Source organism: Muntiacus reevesi, chromosome 5 (assembly GCF_963930625.1).
Source record: "Muntiacus reevesi chromosome 5, mMunRee1.1, whole genome shotgun sequence".
Lineage (NCBI taxonomy): Eukaryota > Metazoa > Chordata > Mammalia > Artiodactyla > Cervidae > Muntiacus > Muntiacus reevesi.
Window position 1 is genome coordinate 118,353,009 of NC_089253.1, and position 20,140 is coordinate 118,373,148.

The following is a 20,140-nucleotide window of genomic DNA, read 5'->3' on the forward strand; positions in this document are numbered from 1 at the left end:
CCACCTCCATACGAAGGGGTAATTACTGGGCAGGAGGGAGCCCCTTCTCGACTTCGATCTAAATCTCCTCGACTTAGATTTCCTCGCAGTCGCTTCCAGCGCACAAGCCCACGAGCCCCGAGGGGTCAGGTCTAGACCTGAATCCTGGCGTTTACCTTCTCAGCCTGAATGAGGAGCAGGGCAGGGCGGCGGGGAAGGCGCTGCGAGGGCCTGGGCTTCCTAGGAACACAGGGTATCATATTTCTCGTGAGCCGCCAATCCCGGACGCGGGGGCGGGGCCGCACCTGGGGGGCGGGGCCGCACCTGGGAGGCGGGGCCGGGCGGCGGAGGTGGGGGCCGCGGCGTGCCCGGGCGAGGCGCTGACGTGAGCCTGGCGCACCTGGGCCAGGCAGGTGAGGGCCGGCGCGGGGCGGGGAGCGGAGCCCGCAGTCCCTACCCGCGCACAGCCAGGCGTTGCTCGCCCTACGGGTCGAGGAGCGCGGTGGCGGCGGGTGATCGCACCTGGGGACTTGGTTCGGAGGGACGTTCGCTTCTGGCAGCCGGATTGAAGACAGGTGGGAACGCCAGAGTCCGGAGACCGGCTTGGGGAAGGGAGGACACGCCCGCTGGTGAAGGGTGCCCTCCGGAGCCTGCAGGGGTGAGGAGAGCTTGCTGAGGGACATCCGTGCGGCGGGCGAGGTCCTCTAGGGCTGGCTGCCCGTCCCTGCGACCCAGGTGGCTACTGGACGGTCAGCCCCAGCTTGGGGTCGCCGGACGCTTCCCGCCCCCTTGCTTCGGCCCACTTCCTCTCCCTCCCCGCCCAGCGGGAGCGCGCGGCTCCCAGCCTCCACCCACCCACCGTCGGGGCGCGCTGAGGCGCCTCCACCCCTCTGGTCCTACCGGCTCGCCACCCCGCCGGCCCTAGCTGCCCAAGAGGGGATTTCCCAGGACGGACGGCTGCCCTTGATCTTGGTGGGTGTTTTGAGAAATTGCGGGTCGGGGCGGCCAGTAGCTTCGGCCAGTTTGTTTTCTCCCGTGGAATTTGTTTCGCACCGTCAGACCCCTCTCCCTGGGCCTGGGAGACACCCGTGGATTTCCAAGTAGCCAAACGAGGTGCCGGGGAGGGTGGCGCCGGGTGTGGTTGCTCTGGGGGTGAGGCTCTCTTCGCCTGAAGGGGCTGGAGCGCGGGTGTGAAGTGGGGAAAGTCTTCCAGGCCGGGCTGGAAAGCAGGCCCCGGGTGCCTGTGTTCACAGGGAGCCTGCTGTGTGGTAAAGGGGTCATCCCGACGCCACCCTGCTGTCTTCGTCGCTGTCAAAAGTGGAAGCCAGGAAGGGAGAGGAAGAAGGCGCGTTTGAGCAGGGGTTGGGGAAGGTGGGGTGCCCACCCAGGACAGTTCTTTAGGCTTAGATGTTTGCATAACGCTTGACACCAGCACCCCATACAGGGTCGCCAGCTCTCTCCAGCCCCCAACTTCAATCAAGCAGGGGGGGAAGGGCATAGGAATTATGGCTAGAGGCTCAGAATTTACCCCTAAACTGCGCTGAACTAAATGGGGGAAAGACCGGGGAACTTGGAAGATGGCATTTGAGGTCCCTCCAAAAGGAGGGAGAGAAAAAGCAGGACCATCCCTTGAGGCCTGTCTGCAAGAAATGAGGGTGTGTGTGTTTTACTCTGAGCAAAATCACTGACAGTTGAATCTCGGCTTCGGGGTGGCCGTGTTCTTGGGCAGGGGCTGCAGAGAAGGCAATGCGGGTGTTTCTAGGGGACCTGTTCCCTGGATTGGGGGTGTGAGAGAGGATAGTTCATGCCTTGGGGTGGTTGAAAGCATCTGTGCTCAGTGCGATTGGGTTAGCATCTTTGTTCTGTTTCTGGTTGAATACCTGTTGGAGACTTAGGCCTTGAATTTTGCTACAATGGTGGCTAGAGATAGCCAGAGCTGAATTCAACTAGGCTAGGGCTGTTCTGTGGCCTTGGGATTTGGGTGGCAAGAGAGTTTTGAAAGAAACCTTGGGTTTAGGTGTGTTTGAGGGTGGGTGTCATGCAGTCTCCTCCCCAAGCATTTTGTTGGCCCTCTGTGCTGCTTGGATCTTTGTCGATGTGTTTGGTTTTTGCTCTTGGTGTACAGGAGAAGGGAGACTCGGAGGGCTGGGTGCAGTGGCTGGTTATGGCAGAGCACACTGACTCGGAAGTTTTGGGTCCAGGCCCCAGTTAAAACACGTTGCTGTGCCTCAGTTAACCCAGCTGTAAAATGGGGATGATAATAATACTTCTTCTAGATCATGAGGATGAAGTCAGACATGCTAAGTAAACACGTATGTGAAAACTATAAAGCCTTTGTAGATATAGAGGATTGTTGTTACCATGGTTTCTGTTAGCTGAAGGCCATCATCTTTTTTACCCCCCAGTGGCCAAGAATGCCATAGCTTCCTGTGGTTTAAAAAAAAATAAATATTACTTGTAGTGTTCTGTTTTTAAACTATAAATCAAAACATGCCATTGTAGGAAAATGTGAATTGTATAAAAGTATGTAGGGAAGCGTGAAAGTCATCCACAATCCTACCATCACTAGGGTAACTACTTGGGTAACGACTAAGAACTTCTTCTTGCATCGATATCTTATTTCTACCCCTTTTAAAAATTCTATGCGCATATATACACAAGTGCATGTTATGTTACAAGATGGAGGAGATACTATCCAGTCAATATTGTACGATGCCTTTTCCCTCTTAAGTACATATATAAACATTTTCCCAAATCCAATAAAAATTCTTTAGATGCCTCGATGTTCATAGCTGCTTGATACGCAGCCTATGAATGTCTGATTAGCTGTTTTTCCCTGTTATTTTGGTTGCCTCCCAATTTTCCCTCTCTGCCTGTTTTTGTAGTCTTAGTTACTGGGTGGCAGGTGGAGATGCTGGTTGGCTTGGAGAAGATGGGGAGGGTTAGCTGTGATGGAGGTGGGGCAGGGAGGAGGTGGCAGGGTAGGGTTGCCCCTGCGTGCTGCCATCTTGGGAGAATGCTGAGAACACAGCTCTAGATCTCAATCACTGATCTCCATGGGTGGATACTTCTCCCTCCACATCACTCTGTGTGCAGTTCCTTGTGTTGGCTTGGTTGCCTTAATTTTTTTCTTGATGTGCCATGGATCAACTAGGAGGAACCCTCTTCTTTAAAGCCCATGATCCTTCAAGAGGTGGATTTCACATGTCTGCCAATCCTAGACACAAGACTGACCATATTGCAATAAGTGTGTTAGTCGCTCAGTTGTGTCCGACTCTGCGACCCCACGGACTCTAGCCCTCTAGGCTCCTCTGCCCATGGGATCTCCCAGCAAGAATACTGGAGTGGGTTGCCATTCCCTTCTCCAGGGGATCTTCCTGACCCAGGGATCGAACCCGGGTCTCCCATGTTGCATGCAGATTCTTCACCTCCTGAGCCACCAGGGAACAGTATAGGATGGCTGACCGTATTGCAGTAGATCTTCTCAAGAGCCCCTCACTAGGTGGACCCGTTTGCCACCCATTTCCGGTTCTCTTGGTTCTTCCTTCGCCCCATCCCCCCCATTACCACAGGCCTGGACTGAGGAAGGGAAGGCTAGAACTTGCCCTGCGGAGGATATGCATTCCCTCCTCCTTATAAGGTAAATGTTCTCCCGGGTTTGATAGCTTGATTTGCTGCCCTACGGAGCAACCTACACCAAGGCCAAGAGGGCACTTGAACACCCCAGGCCACCTTGCCTGCCCGTGGGGAGCTCTGCTCCCTAAGGGGGCAGGTTTCGGTTTCACGGCTTGGTAACTGGATCAGAAGGCTCAGGTGAGGGCAGGTCCTGCTTTGCTCTTAAAGTGCCGGTGACCCAGCTGGGTTTGAGTCTTCCCGTTGGTTGTCAGGCTGGCCCAGGAAAGAAATGACGTTAGGGGCCACCCCCTCAGCTAAGCTCCTCCGAGGGGGAGACTTAAGCTGACTCAACGGGTTTGATTTCTGAACTGCAGCCCTGGTGGGAATCTTTCTAGGTGGGAAGGTGACTTATTTATCTTCCTTTTCTCAGGTTCTTGTGGGGTTTGAGCAATTCCAGCATGTATTTCTTCAGGCAGTCTGATGAAAACATTGTGTTTAGTAACTGACCTCGCGCTTGTCACACAGTAGCTGACGAACAAATATTTGTTGAATGAACGTTGTTTTGCAGGCATCTCTTTCTCACCTGAAAGTAAAAACAAAGTGAGATAAGAACACCAAAAAAAAAAAAAAGACTCTAAATGCAGCATCCCAGGCAAGCAATTCTCCACGGGTTTGCTCTTTCCTTTAGACACCCAGTTGGGACAGGCCTTTGTTTTCCTGCTGGCATCAAATGTTATCTGCTAGGTTGGGCTGAGCCCTTCTATTTTTATGAGAATCAATTGCAGACTTTACCCAGGCTGGCTCCTGTAGCCAATCAGTTCCACTCAGCCTCTGTGGGGGAGATAAACAGACCCAGGTGAGGAGGCTGTCCTAACAGTAGGAAGCGTGTCTCATGACTGTTTTTAGGACTCTAGGGTTAGGTACTGTGATATTTGATTATTTCAGGGCTTCTGAGCTTTACCAGACTCAGTTACAGAGCACTGGATTATTCTAGGAATAACCAGCTCAGACTCCCCTTCCGTTTTTTTCCCCCCTGTACAGAACCTTTGGGTGGCCCAGAGAAAGGAAACCTGACTTGAGGCCCAGCTCTCAGACTTCTGTGGAGACACTGCCTGCTCATCTATGTAAGTGAGGACTTTGCAACCAGCACCCACCCCTTTGCCTACTTCTCTCTCATCACGATGCTGTCATTCCATAGTTGTCTAAAAAAGAGAGCGCACGCTTCAAGTTCTTGTCTACCCTTTGCTGTTTCCATAACTTTTTTCTTCCCTCTCCTGAGATGAGATTGAAAAGGGCAATTTGCCTTCTGTTCCCTTGGTACTTCAGGAAGGACTGTGTTCCATCAGGGATGACATCATCTTTTTATTTTTCTGCCTCAGGATTTAAATAGAAGAAATGTGATCTACTTACATGATAAGTCTGATTTGGCTGGAGCATGAAAAATAAATGGCTTTGGAATAAGAATCAAAAGAACCTTTTAACCTCTTTTCTTTTCTTCCCCACCTGGCACAGTTTATTCCCATATTTAGTTTCTTTGCTGTAATCTAATGAAACTGTAGCTCTATCATACGGGAACAGTGGCTGGGAACTTTTCCCAGGGGCTGGCCTAATTCTCCTCTCCCCACTTCTCCCCCCTCCCCCCAACCCAGATCATGGCCCTCCACCCCCGCAGAGTTCGGCTGAAGCCCTGGCTGGTGGCCCAAGTGGATAGTGGCCTGTACCCGGGGCTCATCTGGCTGCACAGGGACTCCAAACGCTTCCAGATCCCCTGGAAGCATGCCACTCGGCACAGCCCCCAGCAAGAGGAGGAAAACACCATTTTCAAGGTAAAGGTCTTCTTTTACTGTCTCACCCGAGACGTTTCCCAGTTCTTAGCCCCTTCTGGTTTTTTGTTGTCTTGTTTTCAATTTTGTCATGAAGAATGTCCTAGATCCAAAATGCTGATGCAGCAGAATGTTGTTGATGTGGGTGGGGGGACAGACTTAGCAGGCATAGTGATTTCTCTTGTTGGGGCATGTCTGTTATTACAGTTGAGGCCGTTTATTCTTTCCCATCGGTTGAAGATACTCAGCTCACATCCCAAGGGATGCCACGTGTGACTGGCTACGCTCCTGTTAATTGCCTGTAGGCTGGGGCTGTTCTAGAGCTCTGGAGGGTCAGCCAGCAGTCAATCTTTCATTCACTCAAGGCTCTTTCTCTGGTCTGGAAATGGCTATCCAGACCCAGGCAGAACTACTAAGTGACAGCAGGCTTCTAACAGCCCGTAGAATGGGTGTTGAGGGTCCACTGCAAGTTTCTTTTGGTTTTAAAACATTTTGCCCCATCCATCTATGCATGCGTGCCCTGTCGTGTCTGACTCTTTGCGACCCCATGGACTATGGCCCTCTAGGCTCCTCTGTCCATGGGATTTTTTCCAGGCAAGAGTATTGGAGTGGGTCACCATTTCCTCTTTCAGGGGATCTTCCCAACCCAGAGATCAAACCTGAATCTCCTTCATTGGGGCAGGCAGGTTGTTTATCACTGTGCCATCTTAAAAAAGAAAAGGTGATTTAATTACAGGTTTTTATTCTACAAATATTTTCTTCACTAAAGAATAGCTTGAATGTGAGAGCTATTTTGCTTAACTGAAAACAAGACTGAATCACGTGGCATTTTATAAAATGTAAGTGAAACCAAAATCTAAGATGGAAGTCAGTGAGAAGGTGGTTGTGGGAAGGGCTATTATGTGGTTTGTAACTCTGGAACCTGTGCCTCCGCTCCAGACCAACTTCTCTGTGCTGGTCAGTCTTCTGTCTCTTGAGTAACTTTAGTTCCTACACCTCCAAAACACGGAGAAACGAGTTTCTCCATTTTTCCCCTGACTAGCAGCTAGAAGTCAAGTGAAATCCAGTCTCTATCCTGAACCTCTCAAGACTGATGCCCGAGGTTCTGGGCATCTGAGATTGGGCCAGGAGAAGCCATCCTAGAACTGTTCACCACCCAATATAGTTATATTGGAAATAGAGACGAGAGGTAGAGAAAAAATTGGCCTGTGAATACTTATAAAGTAAATCAATACTTTTAATTAAAAAATTTAATAATGATATGAAAGTGGTAAAGAAACCATCTGGAAACCACCACCAATTATTGGAGCTGGCATCAGAGGACGATGGGCCCATCTGGCCTCTTGCCATGGCCTTGGCCTGCAGCTGGACTTGCGGTTGAAGTGCCTGGTGGTGGCTGGCCACAGGGAAAGAGGCTGGTTCCCGAAGGTTCCACTCATGAGAAATGTTCTGAATCCTTAGGGCTTGAGGAAAAGGTGGCTGTGGGCAGCCGCTCTGTCCTAGTTATATCTGTGGATCTGTTTGGGGAATGCTAAGGGGAGGTCTGGGTGTCAGGAGGAGAGTGAGTGTGCCTTCACAGATCCCAAGCTCTGGCAGGCCTTCGGCAGGATAAGGGTGTCGAGGTGACGACCAGCATTAAGAGGGTGTCTGCTGCACACTTTAGGCGCATTATCTCATTTAGTTCTTGATGACGCTGGAAGGAAGATGTTACCCTCCTGTTGCAGATGTAAAAGCTAAATCTCAGAGGGGCTACGTAACTTGCCCAAATCACACAGCCAATAAGTGGTGGGGCCAGGATTTGAACCCAGGCCTATCTGCTCCCCGTTCCACTATCAGACAGCCCCTTCTGACCAGGAGCTGGGACTCCTGGCTTCAGGTCCTACTATCGTCACTCGCATGTGTGGTCTTGAACAAGTCACATAATCTCTTTGGGCTTTAGCTTCCCCTTCGGTAAAACCAGGATAAAACCAGTCTTGCCTGCCTCACGAGATTGTTGTGAAAATTGAGTGAAATAAACGTCTAGAAAGGGACTCATAAATTGCCATAAAAATGCAGCGACTGTGTCCATTTTTGGAAAAGAAATAGGGACCTGCCCGGTGACCAGAATCTCAGAATGGGTTTGAACACAGGTTGTTTATGAAGACAACGGCTGTCACGTGGTGGATACCACCCTCTGCTGCATCAGCCTCGGGTCCTCCACAGCGTCTGAATGGGCCCTTGGGGGCGGCTGTGCTGTGAGCAGAAAGGGTTCTGGGTTAGTCTGGCTGCTCTCCATGGAGGGGCAGGGATTCAGGGAGCCACAGAAATCTGCAGACCTGTGCCAAAGTCAGCACTGCCCAAGCCAGCCGAGTGGGGCCAGAGGCGAGTGGACCTGGAGGTCAAACAAACGGAGGGGAAAGCAGGGAGGGGCACCTGCCAGGTACCGCCAGGCGCCACTGGAGATAGGACTCTCTGGACACTGGGCGCCAGTGAGGTGGAGATCTCCTACTGGGGGCTGGATGCGATGGAGCCTGCTACACTGAGGGCAGAAGCCTCGTCAGCCCTCTTCACTCCATACCGCACACAAAGAGGGGACCCCCCCGGCCCCAGATGAGTGAACTGGAGGAGAAGGATTCAGGTTGGCCATTGGAAGAAGCTTCCTCGTGACTGTGAGGCTCTGCAGGGAGTGATTGAGGGAGACCAGAGTGCTCAGAGGACGGGGCAGAACTCCCATCTGGGCTTGAGGAAGGAGTCCACAGTCAGGGTCGGAGGCGGGGAGGTGTGACTGGATGAGCGGCGGGCCCCGTCAGCTTGAACAGGCTGCCGTGTGCTTCCCGATCTTGGGTCCTCGGCAGACGACAGCCCCCTTTTCTGCACCAGGACCTACTACACAGCCCTGAAGAAAGCGCGGACATGGAGAATATGCCCACGGCGGGGAAGGGCGGATAGCCCATGAAGCAGACACATGGATGCCTGTTAGACCTGGAAGCTAAGAGCCAGAGTGGCGAGGCCACCGTGGTTTTGGCCCAGGCCACCAGCCACCGGTGTTTCCAGAGAAATGTTCCCAGTGTGGGAGTTTGAGGAAGTAGGGAAAGGCGGGCCGTGTGAGTTTATTAGGACTTGAGGCCCTCCGCCGCCCGCTGAGGCGAGTTGAATTCTCAGAGTGCATGCCCTGCCCTCCTGCAGGCCGTTTTAGTCCTAACGGCAATTGGCTCCTGCAGTTATTTGTGCATCAGATTGAAGACGGAAAGAGGAGGGAACAGCAAGACCACACTCTTCATATCATACGCCATCTTCCTTTTTCTTCTTGTTATATAAGCAACTCATGTCAAAAAAAAAAAAAAAAGTAAAACAAAACAAGAAAAATTAGCTGCAATCCTGCTTTCAAAGTTACCATTAGCATGTTAGTGTACATTTGTTTCAGATGTTTCTTTATTTTCAGCCCTTCATTATGGCCGCTGTAGTCACCAACTGGCGCCAAAGCTTGAGATAAGGCTCCTGTTTTCCCAAGATTATATTTGCATCTGGTTTAATCTCTCTCCCTCGCCTGGTCCTCCAGGGTGGTGTTTCCTGCTGCAGCCTCTGTACACTGGGGTTGGGACGAAGGGGCGGCCAGGCAGGGCTGTGTGTGTCTGTCTGCATACGGGAGGGTGGGCATGCTTTGTAGCATGTCTGGGCAACAGCAGGCATTCACTGCAGTTTCCTGTCCTTTCAGGCCTGGGCTGTGGAGACAGGGAAATACCAGGAAGGGGTGGATGACCCCGACCCAGCTAAATGGAAGGCCCAGCTCCGCTGTGCTCTCAACAAGAGCAGAGAATTCAACCTGATGTATGATGGCACCAAGGAGGTGCCCATGAACCCAGTGAAGATATATCAAGTGTGTGACATCCCCCAGCCCCAGGGCTCGATCATTAACCCAGGTGAGGCCCCAGCTACTGGGAAGAAGGTGGACAGTGTGCTGGGTTCCTGGCCAGACCCTTCAAGAGATAGCTGACTTGAAAATTGCCTCTCTTAGAATGTTTATGACTGTTGAACAAGAAATCCTGTCCCTAAAAAGGCTCAGAGAACAAAAGATATAAATGCAGCAAGGTGTTCCTGCTCACTTAGTGGAACACTAGAGCATTAGAAAATGGAGGGAGCGTAGAGTTCTGTAAAAATAGCTTCTCTCTGGGCTCAGCCCTGAGAAGAGAGGCCAGAGAGTTTAGAAGAAGGAGGGATTAAAACTTGGAAGGTCTGAGTTCTAAACCTAGTTCTTTTCACTGCGCTACCATGGGACTTTGAATCAAGTCCTTTGACCTTTTGAGCCTCAGTTTCTTCCATTATAAAACTTGGGCTCTCATCTTTCCTGCCTATTTCAAAGGCTATTCTAAGAATCAATTAACATGACATTCTAAAAGCTGATAAGTTCTCTTTATAAATGATGGGTGAATGTCATTGAATTTGTATGGTACGATCCAATTAAGAGCCAGATAATTTAGACTTGACCCCCAGTGAATCTAGGGATGTCCCACCATGAGGGAAGGTTCTGTCCTCACATTAAGTTTACAAAGGAGAGAAGTTGTGGTCCTTGGGTCCTTAAAAGGGATGTTAATGCATCAAAGTAGGTTTAGAGTAGAAGTTAAAAGTTTTCTAGGAGAAGGGAATAGGGTGAGAGCATACATTAGGGTTCTAGAGAAGGAGCTGGAAGGAGGTGGTGAACACCTTCGGTCCTCACACTTTGGCTAGGGCATTGGGGGTGCACGCTGAACCCCAGGAGCCTCTGTGCTGGCAGTGGCTAGCTTGAACAGTGGGTCAGCTACCAGGATGATGGTGAAAAGTGAGCGGCTCGTTTGTGGGCCTGTGCATCTGTTTTTTGGGTAGGATCCACTGGGTCTGCTCCTTGGGATGAGAAAGACAATGATGTGGATGAAGAAGATGAGGAGGATGAGCTGGACCAGTCACAGCACCACGTCCCCATTCAGGACACCTTCCCCTTCCTAAACATCAACGGTGAGTGGGGTGATGGGCGGGTGTGGAGGGATGAAGAGGAGGTAAGGGGCTTTGATTTTGCAACTGTTGACACTATACCCACCGCTGCCTTGGGAGCAATGACTAGATCCTGTGGCCAGGCTGCCAGGACGTTAGCAAGTAGGGGTCATAGGCAAAGGAATTCCCAGGCCCAGTTATCCCAGTGAGGTGGCTTCTAGGCATAGAGAGCATCTTCTGAGTCTTATGTGATAATACAGAGAAATTAAAAAATGAAATTCATTCTCAATCGCACATACAAATACACCAGCTGCTACAAATTTGGCTGATTTTCATCAGGTCAAAGTGCAGAGATCATTTTTATGAATTGTAGACCAATTCTTCTGGCGTTTGTCTTGGTATAAATTTTCTGTCACTCTCTTAACAGGGTCTACTCTGGTAAGACTGTATCATGGGACCCTTGTGGCTTCTACAGCTCTTAATACTAGGCTCTGATAAAATTTATCTACTGAGACTTTTATCTTTTTTTTTTTTTAAACCTTTTGAATTCAGCTTCCCAGGAAAAATGAGTTGAGAGGTTTGAGGGTCACTGCGTGACAGAGCAGATACTGCATTTTCTGTTGCACAGGATTCTCAAACACAGGGCGAATATCTCTTCTGCAGCATCTGCACTTGAACTTTCCACTGACATGCTCCTAGACATGTGATTTGCATTCAGTTGAGCAGCTTTTCACTGCCTTTCTAAATTCCATCTGGCTGTGCGTGCGTGCTAAGTTGCTTCAGTCGTGTCTGACTCTGCGACTCCATGGACTGTAGCCCACCTGGCTCCTCTGTCCATGGGATTCTCCAGGCAAGAACACTAGAGTGGGTTGCTATGCCTCCTCAGGGAATCTTCCTGACCCAGGGATTGAACCCGAGGCTCTCATGTCTGCTGCATTGGCAGGCAAGTTTTTTTTCTTCTTTTTTTTTTTTTTTTAACCACTAGTGCTACCTGGCTGCTATGGGTAAAATGAGATAATTTTGCCACCTAGAAAATTCAGTATAGCAAGATGATTCTTTTAGGATTTTGGAATATCCTATTCTAGATGATGCCCCTTCCTCGGAGAGTCAAGGAATGACTCTTATCTGTCTACTTGTCTTCCTTCACTTACCCTGTCATTTATAACTTTGCAACCAAGTAATGAGTAAAGACAGTCATCATCGAACTTGCTCAGGCTAATATTGCCACAGCTACATTCCCATTTAGTGAAATCTTAAGATTTGGACATTTGGAAATGTGAGATCCTTTCCCAAATCCTTGGCTGACTCATTCTGTTCTTCTCACCCCTTAAAAGGATACAACTCAATTCCAGGATATATATACTTATTATTATTTTACTATTTAAAAAAGACTATTTTTCTGATCTCCTATTTCTTTTCATGTCTTATTAAAGATTCTGTTGTTTGGCCTTGTGTTATGGGCAACCTTGGATCCTTTATGGAAACATGTGAACATATATTAAAAACAAAAGTAAAATGGGTACATAGATTTAACCAGGCTTGTACACAAAGGATCAAAGAAACATTAACCTCTGTGATTTCAGAGCTGTTGGGCAGAGAAAGAAGAATTGTTGAAGAATAGATGCATAAAAGGTGAGGTTAGGAGGAAAAACCTGAAAACTTTGGAGTGAACCAACTTTGACAATAGCAGGGAAATAGGATGGGGTTTTCATTCTCTCAAGTGCTTTTCACTTCGCTACTATGGGACTTAGAATCAAGTCCTTTGACCTTTTGAGCCTCAGTTTCTTTAATTGGATACTTTGGAATAAATAATACTCTTACGTGGTTTAAATTCATAATGGTACAAAAAGGAAATCAGCTGAAAGATTTTCCTTCCATCCTTTCTCTAAACAGTTCCTTTCCTGGAGAAGACAGATCTTACCAGTTTCTTGAGTATCCTTTTAGAAGTTGCATGCATATAAAGCATTTGTTTGTTTTTAAACGAATTTCTATGTATTAACACTCAAAGTTAATCAACCAGTTTAGTCGAGTTCATTTTACAGAAGACAACCAGCTTCTATTTAATTGCTGGGCCCAAATTTTGCAACAGGGAACCTCACATTCATACCCATTCTAATTTAACCCCAGAGAAAACTCACTTGTCTGTCAGTCATCAGCAAATGCACGTCGTCAGAATCACAAGTCGATGCAAGAACTAACAAGATTAGGAAGCAGAAGCAGGAGAACCTTGTTTCTTTTGGTGTTCGTTGGGGGAATTATTGGGCTGCTATGCTGAGTCGTGGTCCAGTGTTGGGCCTTGTAGGTTTTGGAGCCTCAGCCCCAGGTGGTGTGCATGGGTGGTACCCTGCCAGCCCACCCACATTCTTCTCTTCTTCTAGGTTCTCCCATAGCACCAGCCAGCGTGGGCAACTGCAGCCCTGAAGCAGTGTGGCCCAAATCGGAACCTCTGGAGATGGAAGTGCCCCAGGCACCTGTACAGCCTTTCTACGGCTCTCCAGAGCTGTGGATCAGCTCACTCCCAAGTAAGCAAGCCTTGGTTTCCTAACTGGATCTTCAGCTCCTATTATAGTCCATTTCCTGCCCCACCTGCTGCCTCCATTTCTTTGCCATGTATAGAATAGTCCCCCAGGCAGCCTCTGCGTCTGGTTCCTGGCTGGCTGATGAGTAACCAGGGAAGAAGTAAAGAAACATTAGCCCATACCTGCTTGCCCAAGGAGATCCTCTGATTGGCTGCTGTGCAGCTCTGAGTTACTCACCTCGTAGGTGGGTGGAAGGCCTGGGTTTATCAGGGTATTTGGGGTATTTGGGGACCAGGTTGGTAGTGGGATAGGGAGGTTATTGACTGTGGATTTGGTCAAGGAGGCTCTTGGGTTTTGAGGGGCTTTAGAACCCAGAGAATATCTCTTTCTGAATTGTGCACAAATCCATCTCAGTGAAGAATCAATGTCCTGCCTCTCCCTTTCACAATACACACGGTAGGGGTGGTGGGCTGGGGGAGGGGGGAGAACTACCATTTTGTCCAAGAGGTTGATAGCTTTGATAAGACCTATAGCGTTCAATAGACATTTGCTGAGTGAAAATTTACTTTGCTGTGAACAAAGTAAACCAAATTTACTGTGTCCTTTTGTGATATATTATTAGAACAGATCCACAGTAGGTACTCCTCTGTGTACTTTTCAGAAAAATGGCTTGGTATTTTTTATTGTCTCTCTGGTTTCTTTAAACAGTGAGTCAAAAATGATAACACAAACCAGATGCTGCCTTAGTTTTTTCAGCAGCTCCTTCCAACACCAATTGATGTAAAGACTCAGTACAAAATGGGGAGACTAGGACCCAGAACTTTGGTTGGAGGAATTCTAGCTGTTAGGGAGTGGTGATTGAACCGAGATAGTATAGATGGACTTTGAACTGTTTGCTTCAAGGCAGCCTTTCGAGGGAATACTCCCAGGATATGTTGATGTCTCCCTGTGTTGCAGGAAGGATAACTGCCTGTGGCCTTCCTGGATGCTGGCTGAAAGGTGGCTTGATCCTAATGGACTTGCACGAGTCTTAGGGATGGACAGGCAGAGCAGTGGGGCAAGACTCTCACTGTCCCTTCTTTCCTTCCAGTGACTGACCTGGACATCAAGTTTCAGTACCGTGGGAAGGAGTATGGGCAGACCATGACCGTGAGCAACCCCCAAGGCTGCCGGCTCTTCTATGGGGACCTGGGTCCCATGCCTGACCAGGAGGAGCTCTTTGGTCCTATCAGCCTGGAACAGGTCAAGTTCCCGGGACCGGAGCACATCACCAATGAGAAGCAGAAGCTGTTCACCAGCAAGCTGCTAGATGTCATGGATAGAGGACTGATTCTGGAGGTCAGCGGGCACGCCATCTATGCCATCAGGCTGTGCCAGTGCAAGGTGTACTGGTCTGGGCCATGTGCCCCATCACTTGTTGCCCCCAACCTGATTGAGAGACAAAAGAAGGTCAAACTGTTTTGTCTGGAAACGTTCCTGAGTGGTGAGTCTTTTTTTCAGAGGATTGATGGGTGGGAATGGCTCCCTGCAAGTATGTCTTCCTCCTTCCTGCCCCGCCTTTCCTGGCTCTGCAAAGATCCTAAGGAAATAGTTTTTTCGGCAAGAAGTCAAGGTAGAAGAAAACCTTGATTCTGAAAAATAAAAGTGACCAGGGCAGAAGGATGTTCCACTCCAAAGCTATATATTTGAAGCCAGTTTTAGGTTTGCTGTGATTCCTTTGTTGGCAGAAGAGGGAGACAGCTTTTCATTGCTCCCCAGAGTCCACCAACTTATTCATCCTTCACTTTAGAAGGTGACCCTACTCATCATAATTGGTTAAAAATACAGTCTTCTCATCTGGGACATATTTGAGTGGCAAATTCAAGCAGGTATATTTATGGAGAGGAATGAGATGTAAATTTTCCGATGTGATTTGAACCCCAAGTCTAGTTTAAGTGGTGTCTGATAAAACCCTCTGAAATGATGAAAATCTTCTATATTTGTGTTGTTTGGTATGGTAGTCACTAGCCACATGTGGCTGTTGAGTATGTAGATGTGAGTAATGTGACTAAGGAACCATCTACTTTTAATGAATTTAAATGCAGTAGCCACATGTGGCAAGTGGCTACTATATTAGGCAACATAACCTAAAAGCTGGTATTTACTGAGTGGATGTGGAATGACCCAGTACACTGAACTGCTCTGCCATGTTCTACAGATCTCATTGCCCACCAGAAAGGACAGATACAGAAGCAGCCACCATTTGAGATCTACTTATGCTTTGGGGAAGAATGGCCAGATGGGAAACCCCAGGAAAGGAAACTCATCTTGGTTCAGGTGAGGAGATAAATGTCAACAACTCTTTGCCTTTTTATCAATGCTTTAGCCCGTAGGTCTGGGGTTGAGCCCTCAGTTGAGGTATGCATCAGCCTATGTAGATTTTAATCCCATGAGATGGAGGAGCAACAGAGTTTTGTATATTGTACAGTAGAACCAGGCTGGAGAATAGAAGGTCCTCAAGGCAAATTACTGATTCACGGGAGACTCTGTTTTCTCAATGACTTTAGAGTCTTGCAGAAGCCTAATAGGATGTGACTCTTTGCAGCTCTTTTAGAAGTCTTTTTGAGCTACTTTTAAGGATATATTCTGGAAAGTGGCAGCAAGACCACTTGGGTTTGGCTGTGGAATTGTGGAACAGGATAGGCAATAGATGAAATTTGGGTAAAAGTCTTTGTCAGTCAGCAGTTATTTATTTAGGTATGTGATGAGGTGCTGCCTCTTGGTTCTTTACCTTCATCTGAACCAAATTCTAAAGTGAACCTTGGCAGGATAGTCCAGAGAGATGAAAGCATATTCTGTGTCTAGACATTAAAGTTGGGGACTTTCCCATAACCTCACTAGTTCTTCCTTCAATCTTGGGTCCCTCCTGCTGTTTTTGTTTTTGTTTTTTTCTTTCTCTGAACCTTGTTCTCAGAGGATACCTGTGTGCTCTGTGTCCTGAACAGGTCATTCCAGTGGTGGCTCGGATGATCTATGAGATGTTTTCTGGTGACTTCACACGATCCTTTGACAGTGGCAGTGTCCGCCTGCAGATCTCAACTCCAGACATCAAGGATAACATCGTTGCTCAGCTGAAGCAGCTGTACCGCATCCTGCAAACCCAGGAAAGCTGGCAGCCCATGCAGCCCACCCCCAGCATGCAACTGCCCCCTGCCCTGCCAGCTCAGTAATCACGAATGCCATCTTCCTTCTCTTTTTTATAATATTGTACATATGGATATTTTTTATTTTTCAGATTTAACCAGCTTTCAAAAGCCTTTCTTCTAACAATATTAGTAGTCTCTGACTCTCCAAGTATGTCTAGCTTTTAAAGTTGATTTAATTTATGAAAAAAATCACCCTTCATACTTTCCTCTTCTTTAAACCTCCCAAGGTAGTATAATGTAGTATCAACAGAAGGAGATTTAGCCTGGGAGTTTGGACAACAGGGTTCTAACTGCAGCTTTGCTTCCAGTGGGGTGGTGTTGGACCAAGTCATTTAACCTCTGGGCTTTATATTCGTTACTGTAAAGTGAAGGAGTTAGAATGATGCCTGAAATAATGCCAGCTTTAAGACTCTGACTTGATGACTTCATTCTATTTGTACAAGGCAAAACTGCCTGGAACAGAACCCTTCTGCCTTGTTCTTGCGCCATGGTTTTTTTTTTTTTTTTTGCTTTCATTAAAGTCCCCTGAAGCACTGATTTGTCCAGGATTGATCTCCGTTTGACCTGTTATGCTAGTATAGTAGGCTGGTTCCCTGATGGGGGAGAGGGAGGGAGGGGTGCCAGCTGGTTGCTTAGGAACCAAGCTTGATATCTAAACAGAAATAGGTGCCAAAGTCTGAAAGTCACCCAGCCTGTGGAGTAAAAGCTCACAAATTGAGCTTCTAAAAGGAAGCTGTTGACATAGAAGAAGGTTAGGGATTCTGTGGTCAGGTGTTCAACTTGCTACCACTCAAATACAGGCATACCTTGGCAGTACCGCAGGTATGGTTGGTTCCAAACCCCCATGATAAGGTGAATACTGCCATAAAGCAAGTCATACAGATTTTTTGGTTTTCCAAGGCATATAAAAGTTATGTTTACATTATGCCATAGTCTAAGTGTGCAATAGCAGTATATCTAAAAATACAAATGTGCATACCTTAATTAAAAATACTTGATTGCTAAAAAATGGTAACCATCTGAGTCTTCAGTGAGTCATAATCTTTTTGTAATCGTTACATCAAAGATCCCTTATCACAGATCACCATAACAAAAAAATGAAGTTTAAGTATTGTGAGAATTACCAAAGCATCACACATAGACATGAAGTGAGCAAATGCTGTTGGGAAAATGGTGCCACTAGTCGTGTTTGATGCAGGGTTGCCACAAACCTTTGATTTGTAAAACACAGTATCTGCAAAGTGCAATAAAGCAAAACACAGTAATAAAATGAGGTATGTCTGTACCACTGTGTGTGTGTGAGAGAGAGAGATAGATGGGAGTCTATGACTCAGTGACAGCCTTCAGAGAGGATAAAGCTCCCTTGTTCTTTCCCTTCTTTGAGGAAGACCTGAGCCTGAGCTGGGCACGCAGGACGGATGCCTCTGACTACAGAGGAGACAAGGACAGTTCCTCTGTGCGTGGGCACGTTTTCCTTTCGTTTGGATTTTCTGCAGTCGGGAAAAACAGGGTGTTGACTATGCTAAGGGCAGTGTGAAGAAGGTCTGGGCAGTGCTTTTCTGGAAAAGACTCATGTGGTACAAACCTGCACGTTTCCCTCCTCGGTGGAGGTAGGTGCGTTTGAACAATTAAGGTGAAGAGTGGTGCAGAACATTGCAGCCATGGCTGCCACAAACTGGCATTAGCTTTTACTTTGTCCTTGACCATTTTACTCTTTTTACAGTGAAATTCTACATAATTTAAACTCCACGCCCCAAATGGAAAACAAGATGCTAGTCTCTGGTTGCAGGCCCCAATCCTCCCGAATGCTGATACCTATATTGGGCCATATCGTATTAAGAAAGTCCATGTCTGCTCTGCTACCCTTAAAGCCACCTCCTACTTGCTACTGAAGTTGAGCTTGCTAAAAAGTTGGGCTAGCTTTATTTAAAAACCACAAGCTCCCCTCAATTACAAGTAGCAATGGTACTTGTTTATTCAGAACACTTAAGCTGTGGTTTTAGGGTCTCTAAGGGACCTAGTAGATCTGCTGTTACTAAAGTATGACAAGAGAAATCTGAGTGCTCAATTGTGAGCAGAAGTTGGGCTTCTAGAGACTAGGAAATATACAAGGTCTAGAAACTTTATACTTTGGGAGCATCTGAGTGTGGGTGAAGTGAGGGATTTGGAATTGACATCTGGCTGCCTCTGTGTCTGCATAGTTCAAAGTTAGGAAAAAAAAAAATCCACAATAAATACATTGGGAGAACAACTGTTGGATCTGGGCCAGGCCCATCCCCTTTTTCTATGTGATGCTAACACGCTGTCCATCTGGATGAGGGCCCAGAAAATGTGAGCTGGCAAAGGGTGTCGAGCATAGTGTTTAGGTGCCAAGAAAGACTGAACTTTTAGTATGTGACTGTAATGAAAAGCTTATGAATATGTCAGAGGAATGAATGAGTGGTTTTATGAGGCCTTAACCCAATAGGATAGTTTCTTCCTTGTTTTTTATCCTTTTCAGAATGCTGGGAGAGTGCATGCAGGGCTCTCCACTGATCTCCCTCAGTGTTCTTTCTCTGGTCCTGATGCCAGGTACCCTTTCTTGGAGACTGAGTCTGCTATCTCATTTGGTTGTTACACCATACCCTCCCTTGGTGTTCTCTACTTCTGTGCCTTCAGGTGGTGTCACCAGCTTTTGTTTTCTTCACTGTCCACCCTTCTCCCCATTGGGTTGGCCAGTCTGGATCTGCACGTTCTGTTCAAAAGCAGACTCTGGAACTGCCTGAATGTGGTCTGAGACAAGAACCACATCATATTGATAAGTGAGACAAAAAAGAACATTTCTTCCCTCCCAAACTTGAGGTGAAATGGTGCATGAAGACTTCTCATGGCATCTCACTGGGAAAAGAAAACAAAACCCAAAAACTAGTTGTAGGTATAAATGAGAGGGCAAATGTTGGATCTGGGCTGGTCCCTTGTCATATAATTAGGTCCCTGGCTATATGTCCCCAGAGCACCCTACACTTAACCTTTCGGAATAATCTATTCCCTTGTAATTGCTCAGTACCTGTGTCCTGCATGACTGCAAACTTGCTGGAGGTAAGGACTGTGTGTCTTGGACTGTACTGCCAGCCCTAGCACAGTACCTGGTATAGTACATTCTCAAATATTTGTTAGAAGAAATGAATGAACTAAATAAGTCTTTCCTTTTACAGATTGTTAACTACTATGGGAAAATAACCGCAGAGAGGGAAAAAATTCTAAATTTAGCTTCTACTCTGCTTCTGACTCCCTCTGAGCTAAGAACATTAAAATGGGATCCCTACAGGCCGGTCATCCTTCCAAACTGGCCACACCTCCACTCCACAGTGGTCTCCACAGTCTGAAGACCCAAGGTACAGCCAGGAGTGAAACTTCCAGGGTAGGTGGTACAGCCAGGAGTGAAACTTCCAGGGTAGGTACCCGCAGTTCCCTTTAGCCTCTGCTCTGCTCACGTATCAACAAGTTTGGGCCATTTCTTTAGACATGAATTTTCCCAAGAAATTCTTCCCCTTCGTGGTATGCGTCATATCGCTGGTAAACCTTTCAGTGAAATAACTTTTTCTTCTTAATGAGCTGATTGAAAAGCTTCTCCATCTCTGACTCTCATTTTTCATGTGAAGTCAGCAAACTGAATTCCTACAGCCTGGGCTCCACGAAGGTGGGTTTTTTGGTCTGTTTCGTATGCTGCCAATACCTCCAGCGCCCAGAAGCATACATAGCACACAGCTGTTCGGAGTGAGAACACTCATGCCCTTCACGCCCTATTTAGCGATGACGAACCTTGGCCAGGACACTTGTCCACCCACTTCTCGGAATTCAGCCTTTCAGATTCAGAGCTTAGGCAGGTCAAAGTGAACCAGCCGCGCAGCACCACCTACAAGTGAAGATCTGTGAAGCACGTCGCTCATCTTGAGATGTTTCGTTTGGAGAGGAAAGTGAACTTCTCCAGAAACAAATCAAACGGTGTTCCGGCGCCGCGTGCTCTGCTTCTGCCCTCCGGGTCAGGTGGGACACTGGACTTAATAATACACAACGCGGGGAAGCGGCGGAGCGC

The 20,140-nt window shown here is 47.7% G+C and overlaps 1 protein-coding gene across 2 annotated transcripts; it reads left to right on the plus strand.

Moving 5' to 3' along the window:
• The first annotated feature begins 338 nt into the window (after window positions 1-338).
• IRF6 (interferon regulatory factor 6) lies at window positions 339-17,389 on the plus strand. 2 transcript variants are annotated; one of them, XM_065936282.1, is made up of 9 exons: window positions 339-554; window positions 4,636-4,718; window positions 5,244-5,420; window positions 9,112-9,316; window positions 10,257-10,385; window positions 12,740-12,883; window positions 13,971-14,363; window positions 15,078-15,196; window positions 15,865-17,389. In XM_065936282.1, exons 3-9 carry the CDS (start codon window positions 5,247-5,249, stop codon window positions 16,087-16,089), a joined length of 1,389 nt encoding a protein of 462 aa, XP_065792354.1. In that variant the 5' UTR covers window positions 339-554; window positions 4,636-4,718; window positions 5,244-5,246; the 3' UTR covers window positions 16,090-17,389. The 2 variants fall into 2 exon arrangements, with proteins under 2 accessions (XP_065792354.1, XP_065792355.1); XM_065936283.1 differs by lacking the exon at window positions 339-554 and adding an exon at window positions 1,068-1,092.
• The last annotated feature ends 2,751 nt before the right edge of the window (window positions 17,390-20,140 follow it).